At 40.7% G+C, this 23,571-nt stretch overlaps 1 protein-coding gene across 4 annotated transcripts in view; it reads left to right on the forward strand.

The window, feature by feature from the left end:
- dgkg (diacylglycerol kinase, gamma) overlaps window positions 1-23,571 on the forward strand; it is a 91,005-nt gene that overhangs the window by 17,334 nt on the left and 50,100 nt on the right. For 2 of the 4 annotated variants that reach the window (XM_084022078.1, XM_084022079.1), the window contains 15 exons: window positions 953-1,015; window positions 1,386-1,649; window positions 2,642-2,794; window positions 3,228-3,277; window positions 4,374-4,448; window positions 4,956-5,075; window positions 8,181-8,298; window positions 8,777-8,865; window positions 9,900-10,016; window positions 10,672-10,770; window positions 11,628-11,741; window positions 11,844-11,917; window positions 14,677-14,751; window positions 17,745-17,830; window positions 19,096-19,185. In XM_084022078.1, the coding sequence (XP_083878204.1) occupies window positions 953-1,015; window positions 1,386-1,649; window positions 2,642-2,794; window positions 3,228-3,277; window positions 4,374-4,448; window positions 4,956-5,075; window positions 8,181-8,298; window positions 8,777-8,865; window positions 9,900-10,016; window positions 10,672-10,770; window positions 11,628-11,741; window positions 11,844-11,917; window positions 14,677-14,751; window positions 17,745-17,830; window positions 19,096-19,185 (1,587 nt within the window). The remainder of the gene's footprint in view (window positions 1-952; window positions 1,016-1,385; window positions 1,650-2,641; window positions 2,795-3,227; window positions 3,278-4,373; window positions 4,449-4,955; window positions 5,076-8,180; window positions 8,299-8,776; window positions 8,866-9,899; window positions 10,017-10,671; window positions 10,771-11,627; window positions 11,742-11,843; window positions 11,918-14,676; window positions 14,752-17,744; window positions 17,831-19,095; window positions 19,186-23,571) is intronic. The other 2 variants (XM_084022080.1, XM_084022081.1) reach the window with 1 other exon arrangement.

Here is a 23,571-nt window from a genome sequence, read left to right on the forward strand (position 1 = left end):
TAGTTGCCTCATCATTCTGAACCCATGCGGTTTCTGTAAACAATCGTTGTCTGTCTTGCTTTTACATCACGTTGCACCAGACTTTAGAAGTAACCAAAGAAATATTATATTTAAACCTCAATCTTACATGTCAGTTTAGTTTTTATTCTAAATATAGATTCATATTCTATTGCAGCAAAAGTTTAAAATCCAAATGAATAACAAATGAAACTGTGATCCAGGATTAACTGACTTCAAGATGCTTTAAAATGCTGCCTTTTTGAGATGGATTGAGCAAAATAAACAACTTCCTCCAGGAAAGTTAAGGGACAGAATTTATGATGCTGCTGCTGATTTTCTCTCGAGATACCAGTCCTGCAAAGTCACTGTTACGTGGCTGAACAGTAAGGTTGGGCCTACTGGTCTCTTTTCTCCCTTACCGTGAAAAAAAAAGTTTTTCATTGCAGGTCAATCATCCGCTGTTTTATCTTCTTATATTATTATTATTATTATTATTATTATTATTATTATTATTATTATTATTATTATTATTATTATTTTTAAACTAGTTTTGCTAAACTCTGACTAGAACTCATTTTAAATTAAATGAATCCTTGTTGGTGCAACCCGTCCTTTACTGTATATCCAGAACATAAAGAGTATTCTTTCTTCACTAATGCCCGCACTGAAAAAAGACTCCTTCAGTGATTAAAAAGTGACCTTAAATTTAGCTGAGAAAACTCATTTTGAGTAAGTATTAGGATGTGTGTTTTGTTTAATAAGCCTGTAAAACTCAAAATAGTGTTTTTACTCTTACGAAGATATTAAAAATGTGATGTCTGAAAACACATCCCTATATCTAAATGTGACTTGTTAGGTGATTGTGCCTTAAGAGTTATGAGATATTTTTGCACTCATTATTGCCACGTCTGCCGCTGTCTCCCCCCCTCCTTGAAACAATGACTGACCGCAGAAGTCCGTTCCATTGACGCAGGCATCTCTATTCAGACCGAAGTGGCCTGTGCTCCCATTACAGGTACCGGAGCAGAGTAGCCCGCACCATCAGGGTGATGTCATCTTAATGGGACAGGAGCCCTGCTACCTCCTTTTCCCTTTTTGGTGTGCTCTTGTGTTGATGTGAGTTCTTGGTATTTTGCCTGAAGATGATGCTTTGTGAATGGTGTTTGTGTAAGGTTTTAACGCAGTGTCGTACATTGATCTGCTTGCTGTCCCTCCATGCATCCTGAGTTGTTGTTGTTCATGTTACAGTATTTCTACATGTTGCTGCTAACAGTTGACCAACCATCTGTAGCATCCTTCCCCCCCAATTTCCCAGATTTCTGTCCAACTGATGTGTTCCTTCTGTCTCTTCGGTGTTATCCCCTCTCTGTCCTTCACACCAACAGGGATGAATGGGAAAAGCATCCTGTCTGCGATGGGCCGGCACACGCCGGAGCACCCCAGTGTGATGAGCACAGCAGGCTCAGGAGCCACCACCTCCCCTTGTTCATCTCGCTCCTCCTCGCAGCGTTCAAGGACGGGGGCCCAAACACCTGGGGGGCCCCACCGATCACCCTGCACCCAGGTCAAAACCTCAGAGGGGAGCAGCAATGCCCTGACCCCCAATGCCGGTCCGACCAGGTCTCCAGTGTCCCCCAAACTCTCCCCAGGTGAGGTTCGCTGCACTGAGATTGACAGATCACAAAATTAGGCTCTCATCAGACTGATATGTTTGACAGTTATTCAAAAATGATTGATGGGTATGACAAGCGGTCCTTTGAGCCTCTGTGCTGTCTTATCAGGAGTATGAGAGGTGAACATGGAGACTGATTTACTGTAGGGGTGCAATCCTGCAGTTTATGATTTATTATATGATACAGCATTCAATATTTTTAAAAAGTTGGAATGAAAACAAAGTGTGACTTTAAAAAAGTATAAAATGTTCACAATCAAATGTTTCTCAAATGTAATAATAGTAATAAGAATAATTCATAGGACTTATATAGCGATGTACAAGATTTTTTAAGAGCAGGCCTCATTTGCATTATTACAATGCAAATTTTATTTGTATTTATATTGCATGTATTACAAAATATAATTGTGAGTAATTAATTTAGGACATTTCATGGTGATATCTTTGAGTTTTGGTTGTCTTTCAATGTTTAGGACAAAGTTGACCACAATGCTGTAATGTCCCCAGTAAATGTATTTATTTGTCCTTCTGCCAATGATTAGTGAAATAAATCTGACTAAAGTGTCTAGTCCCTGTTTGTTGGAAACAATGGTAGGGGTTTTCCAAGTAAACTGAGGACATCTGTGTGGTCGTCTGCAGTCCTGGTCGTCAGTAAAAGTGAACGCATGTAAAAAGTATTATGAGGGTGTTTATTAGACTTAAACTTTCACAGTTCCATCCTGCTGCTGATCCATTTATGGCTTTTCAGGTTGGTTATCCCTGTCATACGATGTCATGTTATCTCCAGCTGCACTGTAAATAGTCATTTGTCACGCTGCTGCACAGGGATCAGAGTTTTCTAAAACTCTCAAACTGATACTTTAAAGTGCTTTTACCTGATTCGTTTTTATTGATTTCACCACACGGAACCACAGTGGAGAAGGAAGAGTGATGTGAGCGGCTCTGAACACTTGTGTTGCACATCAACAGAGAGGAGCCACCCGGAGATGCATCTGTCACTGCGGAGGAGCCCGTCGCCACAGAAAGCCCCCCCTCTGCCGTCGCCCCAGGTGGTTTTTCTCAAGGACATCGTCTGCTACTTGTCCCTGCTGGAGAGGGGGACGCCGGAGGACAAGCTGGAGTGTGAGTGATGGAGATTGGGGGGGGTCAGTGAGTGAGAGCAACTGTCGTACGCTGTGTGTATGCACTCAGGCCACTAATACAGCTGGTCTCATGTCGGCTCAGGTTGACAGCAAGAGTAATAAGACTGCTCCCTCTGCCCCCGGGGGCCTTAGATACAGTGGTTACACCTCCCACTCAGGGCAGGTCACTGACATGCTTAAGCCCTGCTGTGCCCAATTGACTTCCTAAGCGTCTAAGGCTATATTGGAGCACAGTGACGAGGCTAATCTCTGCTAACTGGCCCCCATGCTTGAGTGCAGAAGTAGCAGTCTCTTCTCCTTGAACCCTGTGGCCATCTGGAAAGAATCCAAGAACAAATGTTACAGCTTCTGAGAACTGCTATCTGACGGCATCTGAGTCATCATGGGATCTCTGTTCTCTCGATTCCCTCTAGTCATGTTCCGGCTGTACGACACAGACGGCAACGGGCTTCTGGACAGCTCGGTGAGTGTCTCCTCTTGCTTTTGTATCCCCCCTCCCTCTCTTTTCACACAGCAGCTCTGAGAATAGACACCTGAAAGCTCAGTGACATGATCTCATGTAAACACGACTGTTTACATGAGATCATTTGTAAATGGTTCTGTTCAGTTTAACATTAGCCTTGTGCTCAAATGATCACATGGACAGATAATCTCTTCTGTGAATATGTTGTTTATGCAGGGAAATGCATGTCTTGGTGGACTGTGAGACAATAGGCCCCTGGCACACACATGCAAAACGTTCCACCGCCTCTCCTACATATAGAGAAAGACTCGTAGATGTTAGAGTGGTTGAGCCTCTCTTTGTGGTGGTTTTGTGTTTCTTTATCGTCATTTTGTCTCTTCATCATTCTTTTGGTCTTCTTGTTTTATGTGTTGTTTTTTCGTAGTCATTTTGAGTGTATTTGTAGTTGTTTTGCCTCTATTTTGTAGTCATTTTGTTGTTTCATTTCCCCACTTTGTAGTCATTTTGAGTGTCTTCATAGTTTTGTTTCATTTGAGTGTCTTTGTAGTTGTTTTGCCTCTTTTTGTAGACATTTTAAGTCTCATTGTAGTTGTTTATGTAGGATAAGAGTTGGGGTGTTGGTCTGTTTGTAGTCTTTGTGTGTCTCTTTGTAGTAGTTTTATGTTTTTGGATATTGTGACATCACCCAGTGGTGAGTGGACTGCCTTGATTTCTACATTTTGCCTGTCGCCATCTTGGTTTTTGGCCATTTTTTGAACTTCCGCGTTGGCTTCACATTTCAGACGCCATTGCCGCCTCGTCCCACGTACTTTTACCTGCATCCACTCGATGCATCTCTGGTGGGAGGGACACAAGGAAGACTTGGGATGCACCCTTTGAGTGACAATTTGTTGGTGAAGGCCAGTGGGGCCCCTGACACTTTGGGCCCCTGGGTCTGTGCCCAGTAGGCCCGTTCAGTAGTCCACCTGTTTGCATGGTCCTCCACATGCAGACGTCACTTTAGTAAACACTGACATTGAGAGTATACTGATTCTTTGTAGTGGGAAGATAAACCTTGGATCTCTTTGTCCAACATGGTCCATGATTGTTTTTGTAGGAGCTGGATCGCATCATCAATCAGATGGTGCATGTTGCAGAGTATCTGGAGTGGGATTCAACAGAACTGCGACCGGTAAGCCAACACACTCTCAACTGCAATACATTCTTAGGAAAAACATAAAAAAAGGCCCATCTGTGAAGGTTTTATCATTATTTATTTTTCCCATAATGACAATGGAAACCCAGAGTGGCAGCCAGAAATTGGATGTGAGTTCCAAAAAGGTAGAAAAACAACCACAGAAAATAGCTTGAAAGAAATTTCTCAACAGCGTTACAAAGACAAACAACTTGCTTGTTAGAGGAAAGTTCTCTAGAAAAACAGATTCAATTGTTACAATTGTTTCAATTGTTTGTTGCAACGAAATCGACTCTAAATAGCATTGTTGTTATTATGTATTTCATTGCACCAGATGTACGTAAAAGCTCATTTCCATTTGTTTTCCTTTGTCTGTTATGTTTGTTTATAAAAAGCCTTACATTATGCAACATTGTTTGACAATGTTTTAAAAAAACTTAAAACAGTCTGTACCTCTGACTTTGGATTTGAGGATGATATGTCTGCATAATCTCTTTAACTAAGATACTGAAGGAGATGATGGAGGAGATCGATTATGACAGAGATGGGACTGTCACACTGGAGGAGTGGATCCGAGGAGGCCTCACTACCATCCCTTTACTGGTCCTGCTGGGCATGGAAACGGTACATATTAAGTATTAACTGTAAGCTTTGTCTTCACACCATCATTTCCCTTGTTCCTTCTTATGGCATTGAGAGCTCAAAACTCCCACTGGCTGCTGTGAGGTCGTTCTCAGGCAGCATCACTGACTGAAATGCACCTTTTTTAAATAACACAATAATGTTGTGTTCCAATGTTTTAAACGTTACCTGAACAAAACATGTTTCTTTTGTATCAAAGGATGTCTTAACTGTTTTGTGTTAAAGTCGAACTGAAAGGAAAAACACCTTTTTAGCCTTTTATATCACATCCATCCCTGGTAAAACTGTGAGCTTATTTAACAATATACATTGAAAATCAAACACCCAAAATAAATGTTTTTGTAGTTTAATAACTAAATCCAATGGTTTATTCTTCCATATGACATGTGCTTACATCAGTACCAAACAATTTCAACCAACATTCATCAATCATTCTGCAACCTCGGCTCTGCACAGAGAGAGAGAATCCCATTCCTCCAAAAGTTATGTCTCGCCTGTCCACCCTGTTTTACTCAGAAGTACATCATCACATGAAAGCTGTACTTGAAATGACGTTTCAGCGTTCAACGTTAAGAACAGCAACACTGCACAGAAAATAAGAGTTTACATCAACTCTTTATCGGAAATTGTGTGGAACATTTCAAAATACACTCAACAAAAATATAAACGCAACACTTTTGTTTTTGCTCCCATTTTTCATGAGATGGACTTAAAGATCTAAAATTCATTCCAGATACACAATATTACCATTTCTCTCAAACATTGTTCACAAATCTGTCTAAATGTGTGATAGTGAGCACTTCTGCTTTGCTGAGATAATCCATCCCACCTCACAGGTGTGCCACATCAAGATGCTGATCTGACATCATGATTAGTGCACAGGTGTACCTTATACTGCCCACAATAAAAGGCCACTCTGAAATGTGCAGTTTTGTCTCACAGCAAAATGCCACAGATGCCACAAGCATTGAGGGAGCGTGCAATTGGCATGCTGACAGCAGGAATGTCAACCAGATCTGTTGCTCGTGCATTGAATGTTCATTTCTCCACCATAAGCCGTCTCCAAAGGCGTTTCAGAGAATATGGCAGTACATCCAACCGGCCTCACAACCGCAGACCACGTGTAACCACACCAGCCCAGGACCTCCACATCCAGCAGGTTCACCTCCAAGATCGTCTGAGACCAGCCACTCAGACAGCTGCTGAAACAATTGGTTTGCATAACCAAACAATTTCTGCACAAACTGTCAGAAACCGTCCCAGGGAAGCTCAACTGCATGCTCGTCGTCCTCATCGGGGTCTTGACCTGACTCCAGCTCGTCACCGTAACAGACTTGAGTGGGCAAATGCTCACATTCGATGGCGTCTGGCACGTTGGAGAGGTGTTCTCTTCACGGATGAATCTCGGTTTACATTGTTCAGGGCAGATGGCAGACAGCGTGTGTGGCGTCGTGTGGGTGAGCGCTTTGCTGATGTCAATGTTGTGGATCGAGTGGCCCATGGTGGTGGTGGGGTTATGGTATGGGCAGGCATCTGTTATGGACGAAGAACACAGGTGCATTTTATTGATGGCATTTTGAATGCACAGAGATACCGTGATGAGATCCTGAGGCCCATTGTTGTGCCATACATCCATGAACATCACCTCATGTTTCAGCAAGATAATGCACGGCCCCATGTTGCAAGGATCTGTACACAATTCTTGGAAGCTGAAAATGTCCCAGTTCTTGCATGGCCAGCATACTCACCGGACATGTCACCCATTGAGCATGTTTGGGATGTGCTTGACCGGCATATACGACAGCGTGTACCAGTTCCCACTAATATCCAGCAACTTTGCACAGCCATTGAAGAGGAGTGGACCAACATTCCACAGGCCACAATTGACAATCTGATAAACTCTATGCGAAGAAGATGTGTTGCACTGCATGAGGCAAATGGTGGTCACACCAGATACTGACTGGTTCTGAGTCCCCAGACCCCCAATAAAGCAAAAAAAATGCACATTTCAGGGTGGCCTTTTATTGTGGACAGTCTAAGGCACACCTGTGCACTAATCATGATGTCAGATCAGCATCTTGATGTGGCACACCTGTGAGGTGGGATGGATTATCTCAGCAAAGCAGAAGTGCTCACTATCAGACATTTAGACTGATTTGTAAACAATGTTTGAGAGAAATGGTAATATTGTGTATCTGGAATGAATTTTAGATCTTTAAGTCCATCTCATGAAAAATGGGAGCAAAAACAAAAGTGTTGCGTTTATATTTTTGTTGAGTGTAGCAACAAGGCAAAACTAATAGTAATAGTAAAATAAATTGTTGGTAACAATACGGTAACCTGTACAATATTATGGTTGTATCAGTGCAATATATATATATATATATATATATATATATATATATATATATATATATATATATATATATATATATATATATATATATATGTATATATATATATGTATATATATATATATATATATATATATATATATATAAATAAATGGGTTAATAACCTGATAAGTAATATAGGGGGATTTTTTCACAATATTATGAGCTACTATCAAAATCAAAGTAAAAATTGTTTATTAACATATTATAATGCCTTTTTGAGTTTCAAGATGAAACTGAACAAATTATATTTTTAACTAACAGGAAACAAGGGTTTTAGTTTCTGTGTTATAGCCATAAATCATTGCTGTTATTATTTCACACATTATTATATTTTAGCATATCACGCTGTTCTAACTGTTAAATAATTAAATAATTGAATGCATCTTCACAACCACTACTATTATACCACTACTTTATTCCACATATTACCACTACACATGTGTACATTATACTAGTTTGATGCTAAACTGCATTTAGTATCAGTACTTGTACTGATGCAAGTTGAATCTAATCTAAGTTTATTTGCTTTCAAACCTGGACCGTTGATGCATGCTGGGTCGGGTTATTGTTGATTTGAGAGTTCTCTTCACTGTTTGTAGCAACAGTAAGAACCAAAATCATCAGAAGATGAGTCACTGACAGGAAAGTGCTTCATAATGCTTCCAATCCAACCTTTGTTGTCTCCCTCTAGAATGTACAGGAAGATGGGCAGCATGTTTGGCGTCTGAAGCACTTCAACAAACCAGCCTACTGTAACTACTGCCATACCATGCTGCTCGGCGTTCGCAAACAGGGCCTCTGCTGCTCCTGTGAGTCTCTCTGTCTGCCCACATTTATTCATCTCCATTTTCTTCTGACTTCCTCTCTAACACTGTTATTATCTCTTCTCCTGTTCCTCCATCTCTTGCTGTATTCCCCCTTTCCCACATGCATGTGACTCAAATGTGAGCCGTTTGTGGTGCCTGAGGGCCTCTGAGTCAGTGTTGCTTTTCAATTAAACACCTTCATTAAAAAAAACATAAATAATCTTATTATGCATGATTTCATTCTTGATTGAATTCTGCCAGGGACTGATTCTCTGGGGATATTATCGTCACAGTTGAATGCAAGTACTTGCGTATTGTAATCATCTCGAATTTGATCAACTTTTCCTCGGCAAGCAATGTGATTAGTTGCAGCTAATAAGATGAGGCAGGATCAACACGTGTAAGAAGTTTTCTATCATTCAATATTGACTGGAGTTCACACGTGGACTGTTGTCTCTTGTTTTTGTTTTTTTCCCCACAGTATGCAAGTACACGGTGCACGAACGCTGTGTGTCCAAAGACATCGCCGCTTGCATCAGCACCTACGCCAAGTCACGTAGACACACCAACGTGAGTACAGACGCATGAAAGGGCTCATTCTGCACATGGAATGCCGTGCCGTTCAGAACCTGGACTGAGGCTGCAGGGCACCGAGGCAGGAACACTGACCAGTCTGTTTGGCAGATTCCCACTGGCTCATGGTCTGTTTACAGGGCAGCGGGGAGCATGGCATGGTCTCTGAAGTCACGCAAAGGCTCCTTGTCAAAACCCCCTGTATTTTAGCTTTGATGTGATTCAGCTCTATACAGTTGTTTGTCTGGCTCAGGTCACATGCTCTGTAGAGCTTTCAGTCCTGGATTATCATCAAAACGTCCTGTCAGGCCATTTGACCAATTTCCCAGTCATTGAAAACACAGAGGAGAGGCAAAATGTCTATAATAATTTCTACATTCTCCTATTTTCTTTCTGCTGAGATTTTTCTTCTGGACTATCTATGAGAGATTCCCCTTGCCTTCTGAAAGGGATAGAATATGTCCAGGTTCATATTAATGTTCAAATCATAATGAAAATGTCATGGGAAATTCCTGGAAAATGAATGAATAGAAAGAAAGAGAGTGAGAACCCTGAATGAATAACTTCATTGTCGAATACTCTAATACACATTTAAGTCATTTTATCAAGCAAAAACATTTGCAAACATTTTTAGACGATTAACTGTTGAAAATAAGATGAATCAACAGTGAAAATGACCTTTAATGGCTTTCACAACCCACTTTCCTTGCTTTTACTTCTGTTGAAGCTCAACAAAAACAAAGTAATTTGTGTATTGTGTTCGACAAAGTTCTAGCAAAAAGCTTGAAGGCAACAAAAGTAAAGTAACCAAATGTCTCTGCTGTTATTGTCCATTACTATTTGACTTCCGTCTATAGAAACCACGTTAATCATAGTTCCCTTTGTTTCAGTTTAATATTAAACTTTAAGTTATTTTGTAGATATCTGTGTTACACATTTAAGTTATTATTACATTTCGACTGCTTAAAAATGCAGCTTATGAATGCTAAGTAACTGTTAATGCTGATGTCACGCTCCCTGTCGATCTCCAGGCTATGCAGCATGTTTGGATGGAGGGTAACTCTCCGACCAAGTGCGACCGCTGTCACAGAAGCATCAAGTGTTACCAGGGCCTCACCGGCCTGCACTGTGTCTGGTGTCAGATCACTGTGAGTTGATTATTGTGCAGTATTTTTTATTGTGTATCCTTTTCCTTGCCCATCGTGTATTAAAATGTTTATGGAGGTTAAAACTGAGCCGTTTGCTTCACACTCAGCTACAAGTTTATTAGGTACACCGAGCTAAAAGCAAATGCAGTGTAATGTGAAAATAAATCAGGGTATAATGTGCATTTTCTAAAGTATTTATTACAGGACTGTGTACTTAATAAACTGGCAACTGAGTGTACATTTATTCCCTTTAGTCCTGCTATAGTACATGGTTGGCCTTTTGTCCCCAAACAACTCTACGTCCCAACAATGCCATGAAAACTATACAATATATATATATAGTCTGATATTTTTTACTCTGCATTGCTTTTCAAATCCACCAGATGTCACCACCGACTTGGGATTTGCGCAACATTAGTGCTGCTGTCAAAACTCTCACACAGCAGTTGTTCTCACTTCAGCATGAAAAAGATTCGGCATTGAAAGACTAACTTTTCGGATAATGTATTGCCTGTCAAATATTCGGTATAAATACCGTGAGGGTAGACGACCTCAAAAGTCAAGCCTCTCACACAACTAACGTTTGATATCCCGAGTGTCACAGATGGATTTCCGCCCACCGTTCTAATGTTTCTGCTTCTGCTCTCCCCTGTAGCTCCATAACAAGTGTGCATCTAATGTGAAGCCGGAGTGTGATGGAGGAGCCTTGAGGGACCACACTCTGTTGCCCTCATACATCTGCCCCGTTGTCTTGGTGAGGAGGCTTGTTTTATCCCCTGCTGTCTAATACAAGTCTAATACAACAGTCCTGCAATCAGTCGTCCCTTCAGGCTAGGTTTATTTTGGAGGTTGTAGTTTGTGGTTGTATTATACAGACAGGTGATTCTGATATTTAGCATGCCCTCACTGATATAAATGGGGTGGACTAAATATTAGAAACACCTGTCAGTCAAACACAAAACAGCTCAGCAGCACCACAAACTACCTAGTCTCAGAAATAATCAAAATCAACACCCCTCTAACTGAATATTATAACCTGATTTCCAGGCATACATATTACTGTGACAATGTGTCGGGCAGTCATTGATTTATTTCCTAAGTGTGATTCAATAGTTCCATATAATATAACACAACGCCATGGCTAGAAATGCTGTCCCTGTGTATTCAGACACTTAGACAGGGAAACTGTCTATTCAGTGCACTAAAGGGCACAGTTTTCAGGAGGTGTGTGGCACATCTCAGCGAGCTCCGCAAGCCATCTCTGAGGCTCTGTGGAAGCTCTGTGCAACCGCCAACACGGAGGGGAAAAAAGCCAACACGGAAGTGCCGGAGCAATGTAGTTCCTCAAATGACCACCTGAGGCTGGCTCTGAGAGTGAGTCAGTCCCCTCAGACCCCCATGTTAAAATGCCCAACTTTACAGCAGCCATAAACATGTTACAGGCTTTAGACTTTCGCCTGTTTGTGGCTGTTGCACCAGGGATGACTTTTGATACAACTCAGGGATTTATAAAGAGAGAGTGCGTGCAGATTGTTTTCTAAATTGTAATATTTTTGAGTTCACACTTGGTTGCTTATCTCTGTACCAATTACAGTCTTCCTTCTTTCACAGGACCGTCATTCTGTGGTGAAGCGAGGTGAAGGGGAGTCGCCACCCAGCACCAGCCCTGATGACATCAACTTTCAAACTTTCAAATTCTCCCCTGGAGATGGACAAGCACTTCAGGTATGACCAGCGTCCAGCAGCCATCCATCCTGTAAGTCATTAAAGTGGCTGCATAAAACTGGTTAGTAGATGCCTGAGGCTATTTTTCCTTCCTGTCTCAAGATCACGCCCCTCCCGGGCACTCACCCACTCCTGGTCCTGGTCAATCCCAAAAGTGGAGGGAGACAAGGGGAGCGGTAAGTTCCCACCACCCATGGGCCATCTGGTCAGGTGGTCTGTTCTATTGTCCATTACATTTACTATCATTAGGACCATGCATAGAGCTTATAGATTCAAGTTTAAGGACACCACTCCGCTTAACGAACATTTTAAGTATACCTGAGAGCTCTCTTAATTATTATTTTTTTCAAAATATAATCTGGGAAAGTAGTTGTTATTAGGTTTTTGATTTCTTTTTAAATCAGATTTTTTTTAAAGAAAAATACAAAATGCAATTCGGATTTAACACTTTATATTTTAATAGTTTATTTTCATTTTCTAATTTTCCTTTGTTTTCCTTTTAATGTCAATTTAACCTTCAGCATTTCATTCTCCTTTTATCATTTTAATTTCACTTTCTATTTTGAAATTGCAAAATTTCAAAATATACATTGCATCCATACATATCAATTGAATTACTTTCAATATCAATTCCAATATAATTTGTCTTCTTTATCTTTTAAATATTTAATTATGGCTGATGTAGTGATTATACAATATAAATTTACCACTTTCCCTTTTCTACATCTGGATTAAAATTATCCTCCATACAAATGCAAAACAAAACAAAACAAAAAAAAACATTATTGACTGTTTATTTTTTTGTGATTTTGGAAGACTCTGGTGCATTTATTTTCTCATCACTTTTCATTAACCGAAGCATCCTCTGGGCATGAGGACCTCATTACTGTAAGCTGTCATGATCAACGTCTTCATACTGCAGGAACAAAGGCCTTTGTGCTGTGAGCTTTACATAAATATATATATATATATATATATATATATATATATATATATATATATATACAATTGTATATCAAGTGCAGGATCTACCTGTGGTGGAAGTAGGTTGGAATGAACACAGTTATAGCGCGCTTATGAAATGATTCTGTTATTTGAGGACTTTTGAGCCGTTACCTGAAAGTCACAGAGGGCACTATATGTGCTGCACCCCACTGCTGTCCCTCTGAATGACTACATTTGAAATGAACGTGTTCATTGTTTCTTTGCTCCCTACCTACCACACATCAGAGACTAATCATACCGTTTTTGTTGCTCTCCCTCAGCTTGACACATTATCACAGCAACCCACTCCTACTTGTCATCAGAAGGGAAATACTTTTCTATAAAAAAGAAGCTTGTTGTATTGCTATTTGTGTTTGTGTGAATACTTTTTCCCTTTCAGTTTAATAACATGTTTAATATGATTGATGAACTTGCACATTATACGTTGAACAGATTTTACATTATTTGTATGTCGGTTTTATGCACTGACTAATATACAGTAAACATGTCAGTCCCTTGTGTACCTTTTGTATCGTGTAGGTTTCTAATGCAAAGGCTGAGGCATCTTCACTTGTCAATTTAAATATATTCAAGTAGTCTAATGAAATACTCTGCCTAGGCTTCTGCTGGAAAGTGGAAGCATATTAGCAGCCAGTAAATTTTCCTGCATGAGACGTGCAGGATGATTGTGCAGTCTTCAATAGGCATTTTATGTAACCCTCACAAGGTTACAGGAAAGTGCTGCGTTGACTCTCTAATACACTGGCAGTTTGTGAAAGCGGAGAGATGGAGTAGATGGAGGAGAGAACAGCATGCAAACTAAAACCCTCCACTTCATCTCTTTTATATTATGCTTCCTCTTCCTGATCTCTGAAATGATTATTTCTCTGCATGATTATTTCTGCAGAACACATTATTTAAAATGTTGGTGACATTCTTAAGTAGACAAACACAATGGGAAATACTGATGTCGGCAAAAATGATGAGGTTATGTGCATATATCGTATGGCGAGTCGCTAACGTAAAAATTATCAAGGTCATGTCCATATATCGTACGACAGGTCAATAATGTAAAAATGATCATCATGTCCATATCTCGTATGATAAGTCGATAATGTTAAAATGATCGAGATTGTGTCCATATATTGTACGAAAAGTGGTTGTGTCCACATATCGCGCAATAAGTCGATAACGTTAAAATGATCGAGGTTGTGTCCACATATCGTACAGTAAGTAGATAACGTAATCATTGTTATCATATGATAAGCCCATAACATAATAATAATTGTAAAGCTTTAAATAGCTAAAGCTATATGATGTTAACTCTGAGATAAACATTCCAGCTCAAGCTGCCATGATTTTTATGGCTGCACCATTCCGTAAAATTTCATATTCTCAGGAAGCTAACGAGTCTCATGCAGATCAGTTGAACCACCATTTAGTGGCACATCATGAGTTAATAAAGATGGATCCATCAAGAGTTTAAAGGATCCTAAACATCATGACATTTTTGGCTGTCTGATGCAAAAGTTGAGAAACATGAGATAAATGCAATGGTTTTTTGGACATTTGAAAAAAGTTGCTTCATGGGGACAGCAAAGATGGATGATGGGAGATAATAGCATGTCTTTGCTTGCATTTTGTGTCTCTATCTCAACATCATATTTATGGCACCATCTGGCGTGCTTTAAATGACATTGTCTGACACAGATTGCAACCATGATTTTATTATACCCATCCAGCACATTTTGACATGCAGTAAACCAAGATTGCTCTTATTGGCCTTGAGGGGCTGCTGTACTTACCATTTCATTCTTTGAACACACTGATTAAAACTCTTTCCTTACTTGGAGCATTCAACTTTTATAATTAATATTATTAGCATGCAATCCATAGATGCTCACGGTATTCTAACTGTTTATCTCTTTGCTGTTTTTCTCTCTTCTTCCAGGGTACTGAGGAAGTTCAGGTATCTACTAAACCCCAGGCAGGTGTACAGTTTGGAGCAAGGTGGACCAATGGTAGGGTAAGTCTGCTTTGTTGCTATTTTTATTTCGGTTAATGGATAGAACAACCATTTCTGTCACCTGACACTGTTTCTAATGTAGGCCTTCTCGGTTGTCAAGTTGGCAATACAAATGGCATTCTTTTGTATATTTCAGAACATGGTATATGGTCCAAATCTCTCTATAAATTATATCTTTCAATGTGCTCAATACGTAATTCAGAGCTTATCTATTGCCTCGACACGGCTCTCAACATAGCTGAGCCAGGGACTAGCTGCTAACAGTGCAAACAGCGAAAACAGCACAAACAACTGCAACAGTGCTGACAGAGTGTGGGTTGAGACAAAATCCGAAAAACTTTTAGAGGATAAAGGATTGACACATATGATACAAAGCCAGACACAAAGAAATCTAGGATTTGATAAAAGATTGAAATGCAGGTGTGCTAGTGATTGATCATACTGTGATGTGAGGCTGCATCAGGAGTTGAGAAAGAAAAGCATGTTGTGAGTATTAACATACAGTTAGTTGTTGTTTAGACTCTTTCCTTCATGTCAAACTAACCTGTGGAGGTCAGTGAAGGGGAATGGGAACACTGCATTGTTGCCTTGCTATGCATTTGACCTCTTGACACACAGACACACACACACACACACACACACACACACACACACACACACACACACACACACACGTACACACACACGCTTATGTCAGAGCTGAGCACAGCTTGTACTTGAAATGAATGCTGTTGCACCTTTTTTTCCATTCAGCCATTCAGGGCAGAAAAATGCCCTACGCAAGCCCAAGGGCTGTAAATGCTTCACCTTGAAAGTGAAGCACCCGCTTCGTCTCCTCCTTCATTTCCGTTGGTGTGAATCGGTTTCCTCCCTGTTCATGTCTCTCTCTCCGTCTCACTCACAACTACAGTAGTGGAGCTGTTGCCCTCGAGAGCCCATTGTGAGACATATATATGGCGTCAGTCACAAATGCTGTTTTTGCTCCTATGTGGCATTGGGCACTGGAAAATATTTTGTGGTAAGAGTCTTTTGGAAAGTTCTAATTAACTGTATTAAAGATCAGCGATAAAATATCCTGAACTAAATAGAGTTTTTATTAAAAGAAATAAACGACCTTTTGGTCAATGGCCATTAAATGGGTATCCCCAAAATGTCATCACGTATCACTACTAGGCTTTTAGGTCAAACTAGTGTAGTATTGCTCACGCCTCTTTAGTACATTTTTCATCCTATTCATGATGTTTTCAGTTCTCTTGCCTTCCACAGTAATGTAGAAAAGAACATTTGACTGTGTTTGGGACTTACAGTAATTATTAATCCTTCATTGTGCTCAGCTCCATTTTTCAGGTGCATGTGATCCATTCTTGGTAGTTGGCTCCAACATCAGGGGCAAGAAACCTTTTTGAGACTGAGAGCTACTGGAAGGGGAGAGAGAAATATGAAGTGCTACTTTTTCCCATATAACCTTCCCAAATAAAACATTAGCTCAGTTTACCTTTAAATAATGCATAATGAAATAAGGGATATTCTAAATTGTATATACTACATTTACTACGTAATACATTGTTTTTATTTATTTATGGAGTTGCACCACTGATTGCTATATAAATACCTAATTCTGATGCAGTTATCAAATATGCATTTCTCATATGCAGCAATCACACATCTGTCATGGGGATGAATTACTATATAATATATATAAAACCACGTTGGTTAGCCCTGCTCTACAGTATACACAAGTGAATATTTATTAAAACATGCAAACAGCAAAACACACAGGGCTAAATGAAGGTCTGTTGATATAGAGGGTTAACTCTCCACAACTGTTACCATGGGCTCCCTAGCAACGGGATCAGCAGGCTTTGAAGTGAGAGGCAGTTTACTCCGATTTAATTTGTTTAGGGAATGTAATTTCTCAATGTATTTTCAGTCATTACAAACACTTTTTTCAGCACCTTTCATTAATGTTAATCCTCCCTTTGGCTCTTTGCCGATGCACATGTTTCTTCTAAACTGTCATGCATGAAGTATAGCCACAAAAAGTCAGGATGAGGTAGCTTAATTAAAATGTTATGCTGACATGGAGGTGTTTTTCGGTTGGGTGCGATACACTGCTCTGTGTTGGGGAAATGTCCCCAGCAGGTGCATTTCTCTGCATGTCCATTAGAGAGGGCTGTTTGCCTCATGGCATCGGCTTCATCTGACTCGATCCAGAAATAATCCAGTGCCTACTTTGAACGGACCCCTGGGGGAATATATGTTTAGACTGTTTAGACTTCAACGAAAGAGACTGGAAATATAGTTGTTCTAGTCACCAGTGAGGTATATCTTATCCAGGAAGTTCAGTTGGATATTAGATCAGTCAGTATGATGGCTTCTCAGACGCCAAAGCCTAGCACAGTGGTCTTTAAAACTCAACACATCACCTGAAAAACCCCTACCTGTAATGTTAGTATTTTCTGTGCAACACCGCATTGTATTCATTTTAAGATGGAGTCACGGTTTGGAGGGTCTATGTGCTGTCGGTGTGCGGGGCCAGGTGGTCGGTGTGAAAAGGGGTCTGTACCCTGGATGCAGCTGTCTGATGATGGAGAGAGATGAAAGCTACTGTCGACACCTTTGTCCCAACGCACATTAAAAGGTCCCTTTGAAGGGCACACACTCTGCGACTGTGGTTTCTAGGGAAAAGAGCACAGCTGGAGAAGCCACACATTGATTAAACTCTCTCTCTCTCTCTCTCTGTCTCTCTCTCCTTCTGTGTCTCTCTGCCCATCAGCCATTCAGCTCAGTTCATTAAATCATTCAGAGCTTAGAAAATCCCTGTCTCAACCGATCTGAAATCCAATCAACGGATTTATCGCCTATAATACAGGCTGACATTGAGATTGAGGAGCCTTGTGTAGGAGAAAGGCTGAAGAATACATTTTCAGAACAACTTGTGTTGTCGCTGCAATGTCTTGTTTAAATCTACTGGATCTCTTCTGTCTTCTTAGGCTCAACTTTTTCCATGATGTCCCTGATTTCCGGGTGCTTGCTTGTGGAGGTGACGGCACCGTGGGCTGGATCCTCGACTGTATAGGTAGACCCCTTCCAATAACAAAACAGTCATGCCTATTAGTTACAGCCAGGATCTTTTTTTCATAGTTGGACCATGGTTTCTATTGGTTATGAAAACATTGTAACAGCTGGGATAGTCAGTTTATCCTGCCATTATTGGGCAAAAATTCCATAATAACCTTTCAGCATATAGTAAATCCGGTAATAAACAATAACACAAACCAACAACCCCCCCGTCAGAATCTGTCCCAAGGTCCTCGCACCAGATAATTCATTCATTTCAAACATCATCCCGATCCGCTTATCAGAGATCTTCAACAGGGGGTCCGGGACCCCTAGGGGGTCCGCAGAGTTACTGCTGGGGGTCCCCGAAATTATGGATTATCACATACATCATTACAATGTACTGTTATACATGGCGATAGGCTGCACTACATATTATTATTAGCCCGGTTTAATAAGGAACACAATTTTATATATGTGGGTCCCTCCACCGCCTCTTCCTTATATGATATGATTCTATGAGAATTACCATATTCTTTACAAACTATGGGCCTGCAAAACTATTTGAGATGAAACACTATGATTCAAGACTCTAGCTAGCTATAATTCAATATCACCGAAGCGTTTCAAACATGGAGAGACAGCGTTGCTAATAGTTTAGCCTTTTGCTAACTGTCGCCATGAGCTAGCAGCAGCCGTTATCAGCAGGCAAGCTATGAGCAATGTTTTCTCTCTGAAATTTTATCACAGGTTTTGTCAGACTTTCTTCATGATAAGTTCATTTTCCTTTTTTAGGTTACTCTGCAGTGTAGGCAGTTGTTACCAATGCTGGAATAGCAATAACAGGCTTTCACCAAAGGGACTTGCATGAGCATCTGAATTTGTACAAGAGCCAATAGGAATGCCCTCTCTCTGAAATTACCTGTGATTGTCTGATTCTCCCTTTACGAACTAGAGCCTGCAACCAGAGCCAAAAAGAGAGCCTAGTTTTCTCTCCGAGCTCTTAACTTACAAAATGCTGAAAGGTTATTTGAAGCCAAACTTTTTTTTTATATACAAAAAACTAAAGGTAAAAAAAATGTTATAACTGTCCGTTGCAGATATCCTTGACACATGTCACATGGCTTGGCTACATACATACACATACAATGCATTTGCATTTCTTGCCACATCAGGCTTTGTCGTAGCAACGTTGCCATGTTCTCTCAAAAATAAGGCCCAAGAAACGGTTGTTGCAAGGACTCACCAAATATAAGATTGATCTGTTTGTCTTTATCTTTGCAGATAAGGCCAACTTTGCCAGACACCCTCCGGTCGCCATCCTCCCTCTGGGCACAGGGAACGACCTGGCACGCTGTTTACGCTGGGGAGGAGGTGAGGCACTCACTCAATCATCTGTGTGTGTGTGTGTGTGTGTGTGTGTGTGTGTGTGTGTGTGTGTGTGTGTGTGTGTGTGTGTGTGTGTGTGTGTGTGTGTGTGTGTGTGTGTGCGTGTGTGTGTGTGTGTGTGTGTGTTGTGTATTTCACAGTTCAAGTAAAACCAAACCATACCAGTCCAGCACAAACCTATCAAATTTGAATATTTTCACAATGTTGTTTAATCGGTTCAAAATATTCTCTTCACCTTAATGTGCTGTGGGGTCTGGTTAAAATCTAAGAAAAAACAATAAACAGTTACCTATATTTAAATCAAGAATGGAAGCCAGAATATTCAACACTACTCTTGGACATGGACTGACCTGCTAATGGTCCATTTATCACAAACGAATGCTGTTCAGCCAAATGTTTTTTTGTTTTTTAACATAAAATGATGCACAATCCAGCTCGAATATTAACATTTGATGGAAAAGTGGGTTGAATATTTCCTACAAGGCAAACAAAACAGCTTAAATGAAGCCCTGAACAAAGCGTATACAGAATGTATAGGATGCTGGTTTCAGGAAGGACCTCAGTTGCACCCTAGAATACAAAAGTCAAGGCAGGCATGTGTGTGCACGTTTCAGGGAAATGAACAATGGGTGGGAGGAAAGGGGGAGCTCTTATGTGTCAAATTAAAAACTGTTAATATGCAAAGCACCATTGATTTGTTGCAGTACTTTGGGCCAGTAATTGTAATGGCTTGTTATGACTGCAGGATTGTTGCTGCTTGGAGGAGCAGCAGAACACTTACCCAAGCTTATGAATGACATGTTTATCAATAAGATGGCAGGTCCAGGGGTTGGCTTTAGGATTTGTTGACTCGATCATCTTTTGCAGAAATAAAAATTGAAGTTAGCGATGCCTTTGCTAATGGCATGGCTCTATGGCAATATCAGTCAGTTGGTTGGTTTGTCCACCTTGGTCTTGGTACAGACTGAAATATCTCAACTATTGGATGGATTGCCATCAGATTTTGTACAGACATGCATATTCCCAAAAAGATGAAACCTTCAACGTTGGGCCAAGTCCTGACGTTTCCTCCAGAGCCATCAGTGAGGATGGATGATGGATTTGAAAAGATCTTGAATACAAATGGACACACTTCCAAGAAATGTGGTACAGATCTCCATGGTTTCCAGGTGATGAATTATTGATTTGTATTGGTGTGTTGATTTATTGCCCCCCTAATGTTTCATCTAGAAACAACAGCAGGTCGAACTTAACCTATGAAATATCTCAACATCCAGATGCACTGGCACAATGTTTTGTTCAGACGTTCATGTACCCCAGAGAGTGATTCTTACTAACTTTGCTCATACCCTGACTTTTTCTTCAGTATCGCCAGTAGCTTGACATTTTTGGATTTTCATGAAATACCTTGACAACTTGTCGAATGGATTGCCATTTTAGTTTTGCTCACATTCATATCCACCTTAGGATGAATTGGTATAACTTAAGTGATCCCCTCACTTTCATCTAGTGCCATCATCAGGTCAAAACAGCTCTTCTTTACTCAACTACAGCTCCTTTTTTGGTTTTCCATCAGCAAGAGTTGTGGACAGTACCTGTTACCTGTTTTTTTTTGTGTGTTGCCATGTTGGTCGAAGGTTCAAGTTGATACTTATATGTGGAGCTAGAACCGTACAGGCCATTGATTGGTTAGTTGCACAGCATGGGACATCCTGCACAATTGTAAATAAATACATTATAATAACCAAGCTACCATGATTTTTTTTTATTCACTCAACACAGATTTTTGATGAGATGTTCCTCTGTTTGCTTGAAAATATTCAGTGAGTGTTGCATTGAAGATGATGTCATGGAAGTATCATGCAGTGTTGCTACGTCTACACACTGAAGGGGCACTATCCGCAGTGGAAAACAAAATATAGAAAAGGTCCGGGTACGAAAAAGTGAGTTGAGTCGATTCAAGCTGAACCCTGCAGTGAAAATGAGGCATTAGTCTGACTCAAAGGCCTGCCATGATTGTATTCATTTCTGTGACAAAGACGCTTCCTGATGTCTCCATGTTGTTCTTCTGAGGGCTCCTCCGAGTGTGATACATGTTTTTATGATGCGTGTGTGAGTGTGTATGCACATTCGGGAAAAAATGTGATGAAGCCTCCAGTGGCAAAGGGACAATTGTTTTTTATATGAAAAGGAAATTGTTTCATTTGAAATTGCTAGAGTAAGTCAGAATATGCAAACGTATGAAGGGCCCAGAGTGATGGTACTCATTAAATCCCTTGTGACAACCTTGGAACATATTTCCGCCTCTGATTGCTATTAAGATGCCTGGCTGCTGAAGCAGGCTGTCAGCTGTGGAGCAAAACGGCAGGGCTCCTAGGCGCCAAGCCTGGGTCACGTTCTAGTTTCGGAGGTGGTGAGGGTCCTATGGTGGCCCTGAAGGGCAAACGGCATGGACATTAACAAAAATACAACGACAAAAAGAAAAACACAACCACATTAACAAAAACACAACCAGAGTCCTGGTTCATGCACTGACAGTATTTAAATGTGCAGAGTCCTGGTTCAAGGCAATGATAAGACCGCGGTAGGATGATAAGCCTAAACAGGAGGACAGCAGCGCTTATTATAAGGGGAAATCATCTCGGCTGGTTTGGCTCATCAACATTCTGTTTTCCCCCATCGCCATGGCAAGGCGTCCCCGCGCCATACCCCCTAGAGAATCGCAAGCCCCCCCACCATAGTCTCCAAAAATCCTGTGGGAAACACTGGCTCAATATTAAAAAATGTGCATGTGTACTGCGTGTGATGGATTTGAAAATAAATAAACATTTGTACTCGTACTTGTTTAAGCTTTTTTTTTTAAATCTGTATCGAATAGAGCACATAAATTAAGTGGCTGAGTTAAGGTTGATTTCAGGAACCACGTCTGAAAATTGTTTGGTCCAGAATAGGGCCAGTTCTGGTTGTACAGTTTGGCTGAGTTGTGGGCCTTATATGGCCCACGTTTTGGATGCCAGATGTGGGCCACTAAAGGACGGTAATTCATTGCTGTATGTGGGCCAAGTGCAAGTGGGTTGTGTGGCCCATAACTGGGCCAGAATCAGTTTTGCTATGTGGGAACGAGACTAATAAAAACCCAAGGACAACAAAAACACAAGATTAACAAAAACACAACAACATAAACAAAAACACAACCACATTAACTTCTACCGGAAAGGGTATGTACTTGCTATGATGATACATCATTGCTGACTGGACGGAGCTCGTCCATCTTTTTAACAGGTGAGAACGGCTGCTTTACGCCACACGGGTTGCTTACGGTTCAGACAGCCATCATTTAGCATCAGATTAAAGTCGTAGTTGGCAAGTCTGGCAGATCGAGTTGACTGTCAAATTTCTGTTTACAACACTCACGCCCCTCCCGCTCTACCACCGAGCTCCTCCTCCCTCCCATCAAGTGCTCGTCAGTGTGCGTGCACCAGATTCCTGTGAACGCGCCCGTGTCTTCTCATCGATAAACGGCATGGAGTAAACGCTACACAGAGGTAGACTGGCTAAGTTACTCAAAGATAGCAACTGCTAACGTCATTTAGCGATGCCTAGCTTGAGGCGTGTGCCTGTGATATTGTAACATGCGTGAGGGAGGAGGTGGGGGAGGAACTGTGAACTGCACTGAGTGGACAGGATGATACGGGCGCGGTGGATTTTTGCAAAACAAACAACAAGCTCTCGGTGCAGTAGAGGTGCGTTTTTTTCGAAAACCGGATGATTTATGTTGTTCTATTGGAGCATAGTGTCTGTTTCAGTGAATATGATCAAATGTTGCCGACTGGGACTTTAAGAAAAAATCTATTGTCCTCATTGTGACAGAACGGTTACGCAGGGCTCTCAAGCACGCATTTCAACCTGTTCACACGCTCACACGCCACGCCGAGTATTTCTCACGCAGAGAAATGACGAGGCTCATTGTTTCACATTAGTTTGTTAATGTGGTTGTGTTTTTCTTTTTGTGGTTGTGTTTGTGGTTGTGTTTTTCTTTTTGTAGTTGTGTTTTTGTCGTTGCCGTTCAGGGCCACTGTATGGTCCATATGAAGTGGCAGCATAATCATATTGTCCTTCATGTTTCAACCTAAATTATCCACAGGTAAATGTAGGCGTTAAATATGGATTGGGTGAGATAATATATTTGGACATATATTTGGAAACTTTTACCCAAATAACTTCATAAAGTCGCAAATTTGCTAGTTCTTAAAGTAACAAATTTGCGACTTTTTTATATAATAAATAATCTTGACCCCCCCCTCTCTCACCTCCATTTTCTTTTGGTATATATTCACGTGTACATATAGCCAATACAAACAAGTTGCTTGA

This window comes from Eutrigla gurnardus, assembly GCF_963514095.1.
Source record: "Eutrigla gurnardus genome assembly, chromosome: 12".
Lineage (NCBI taxonomy): Eukaryota > Metazoa > Chordata > Actinopteri > Perciformes > Triglidae > Eutrigla > Eutrigla gurnardus.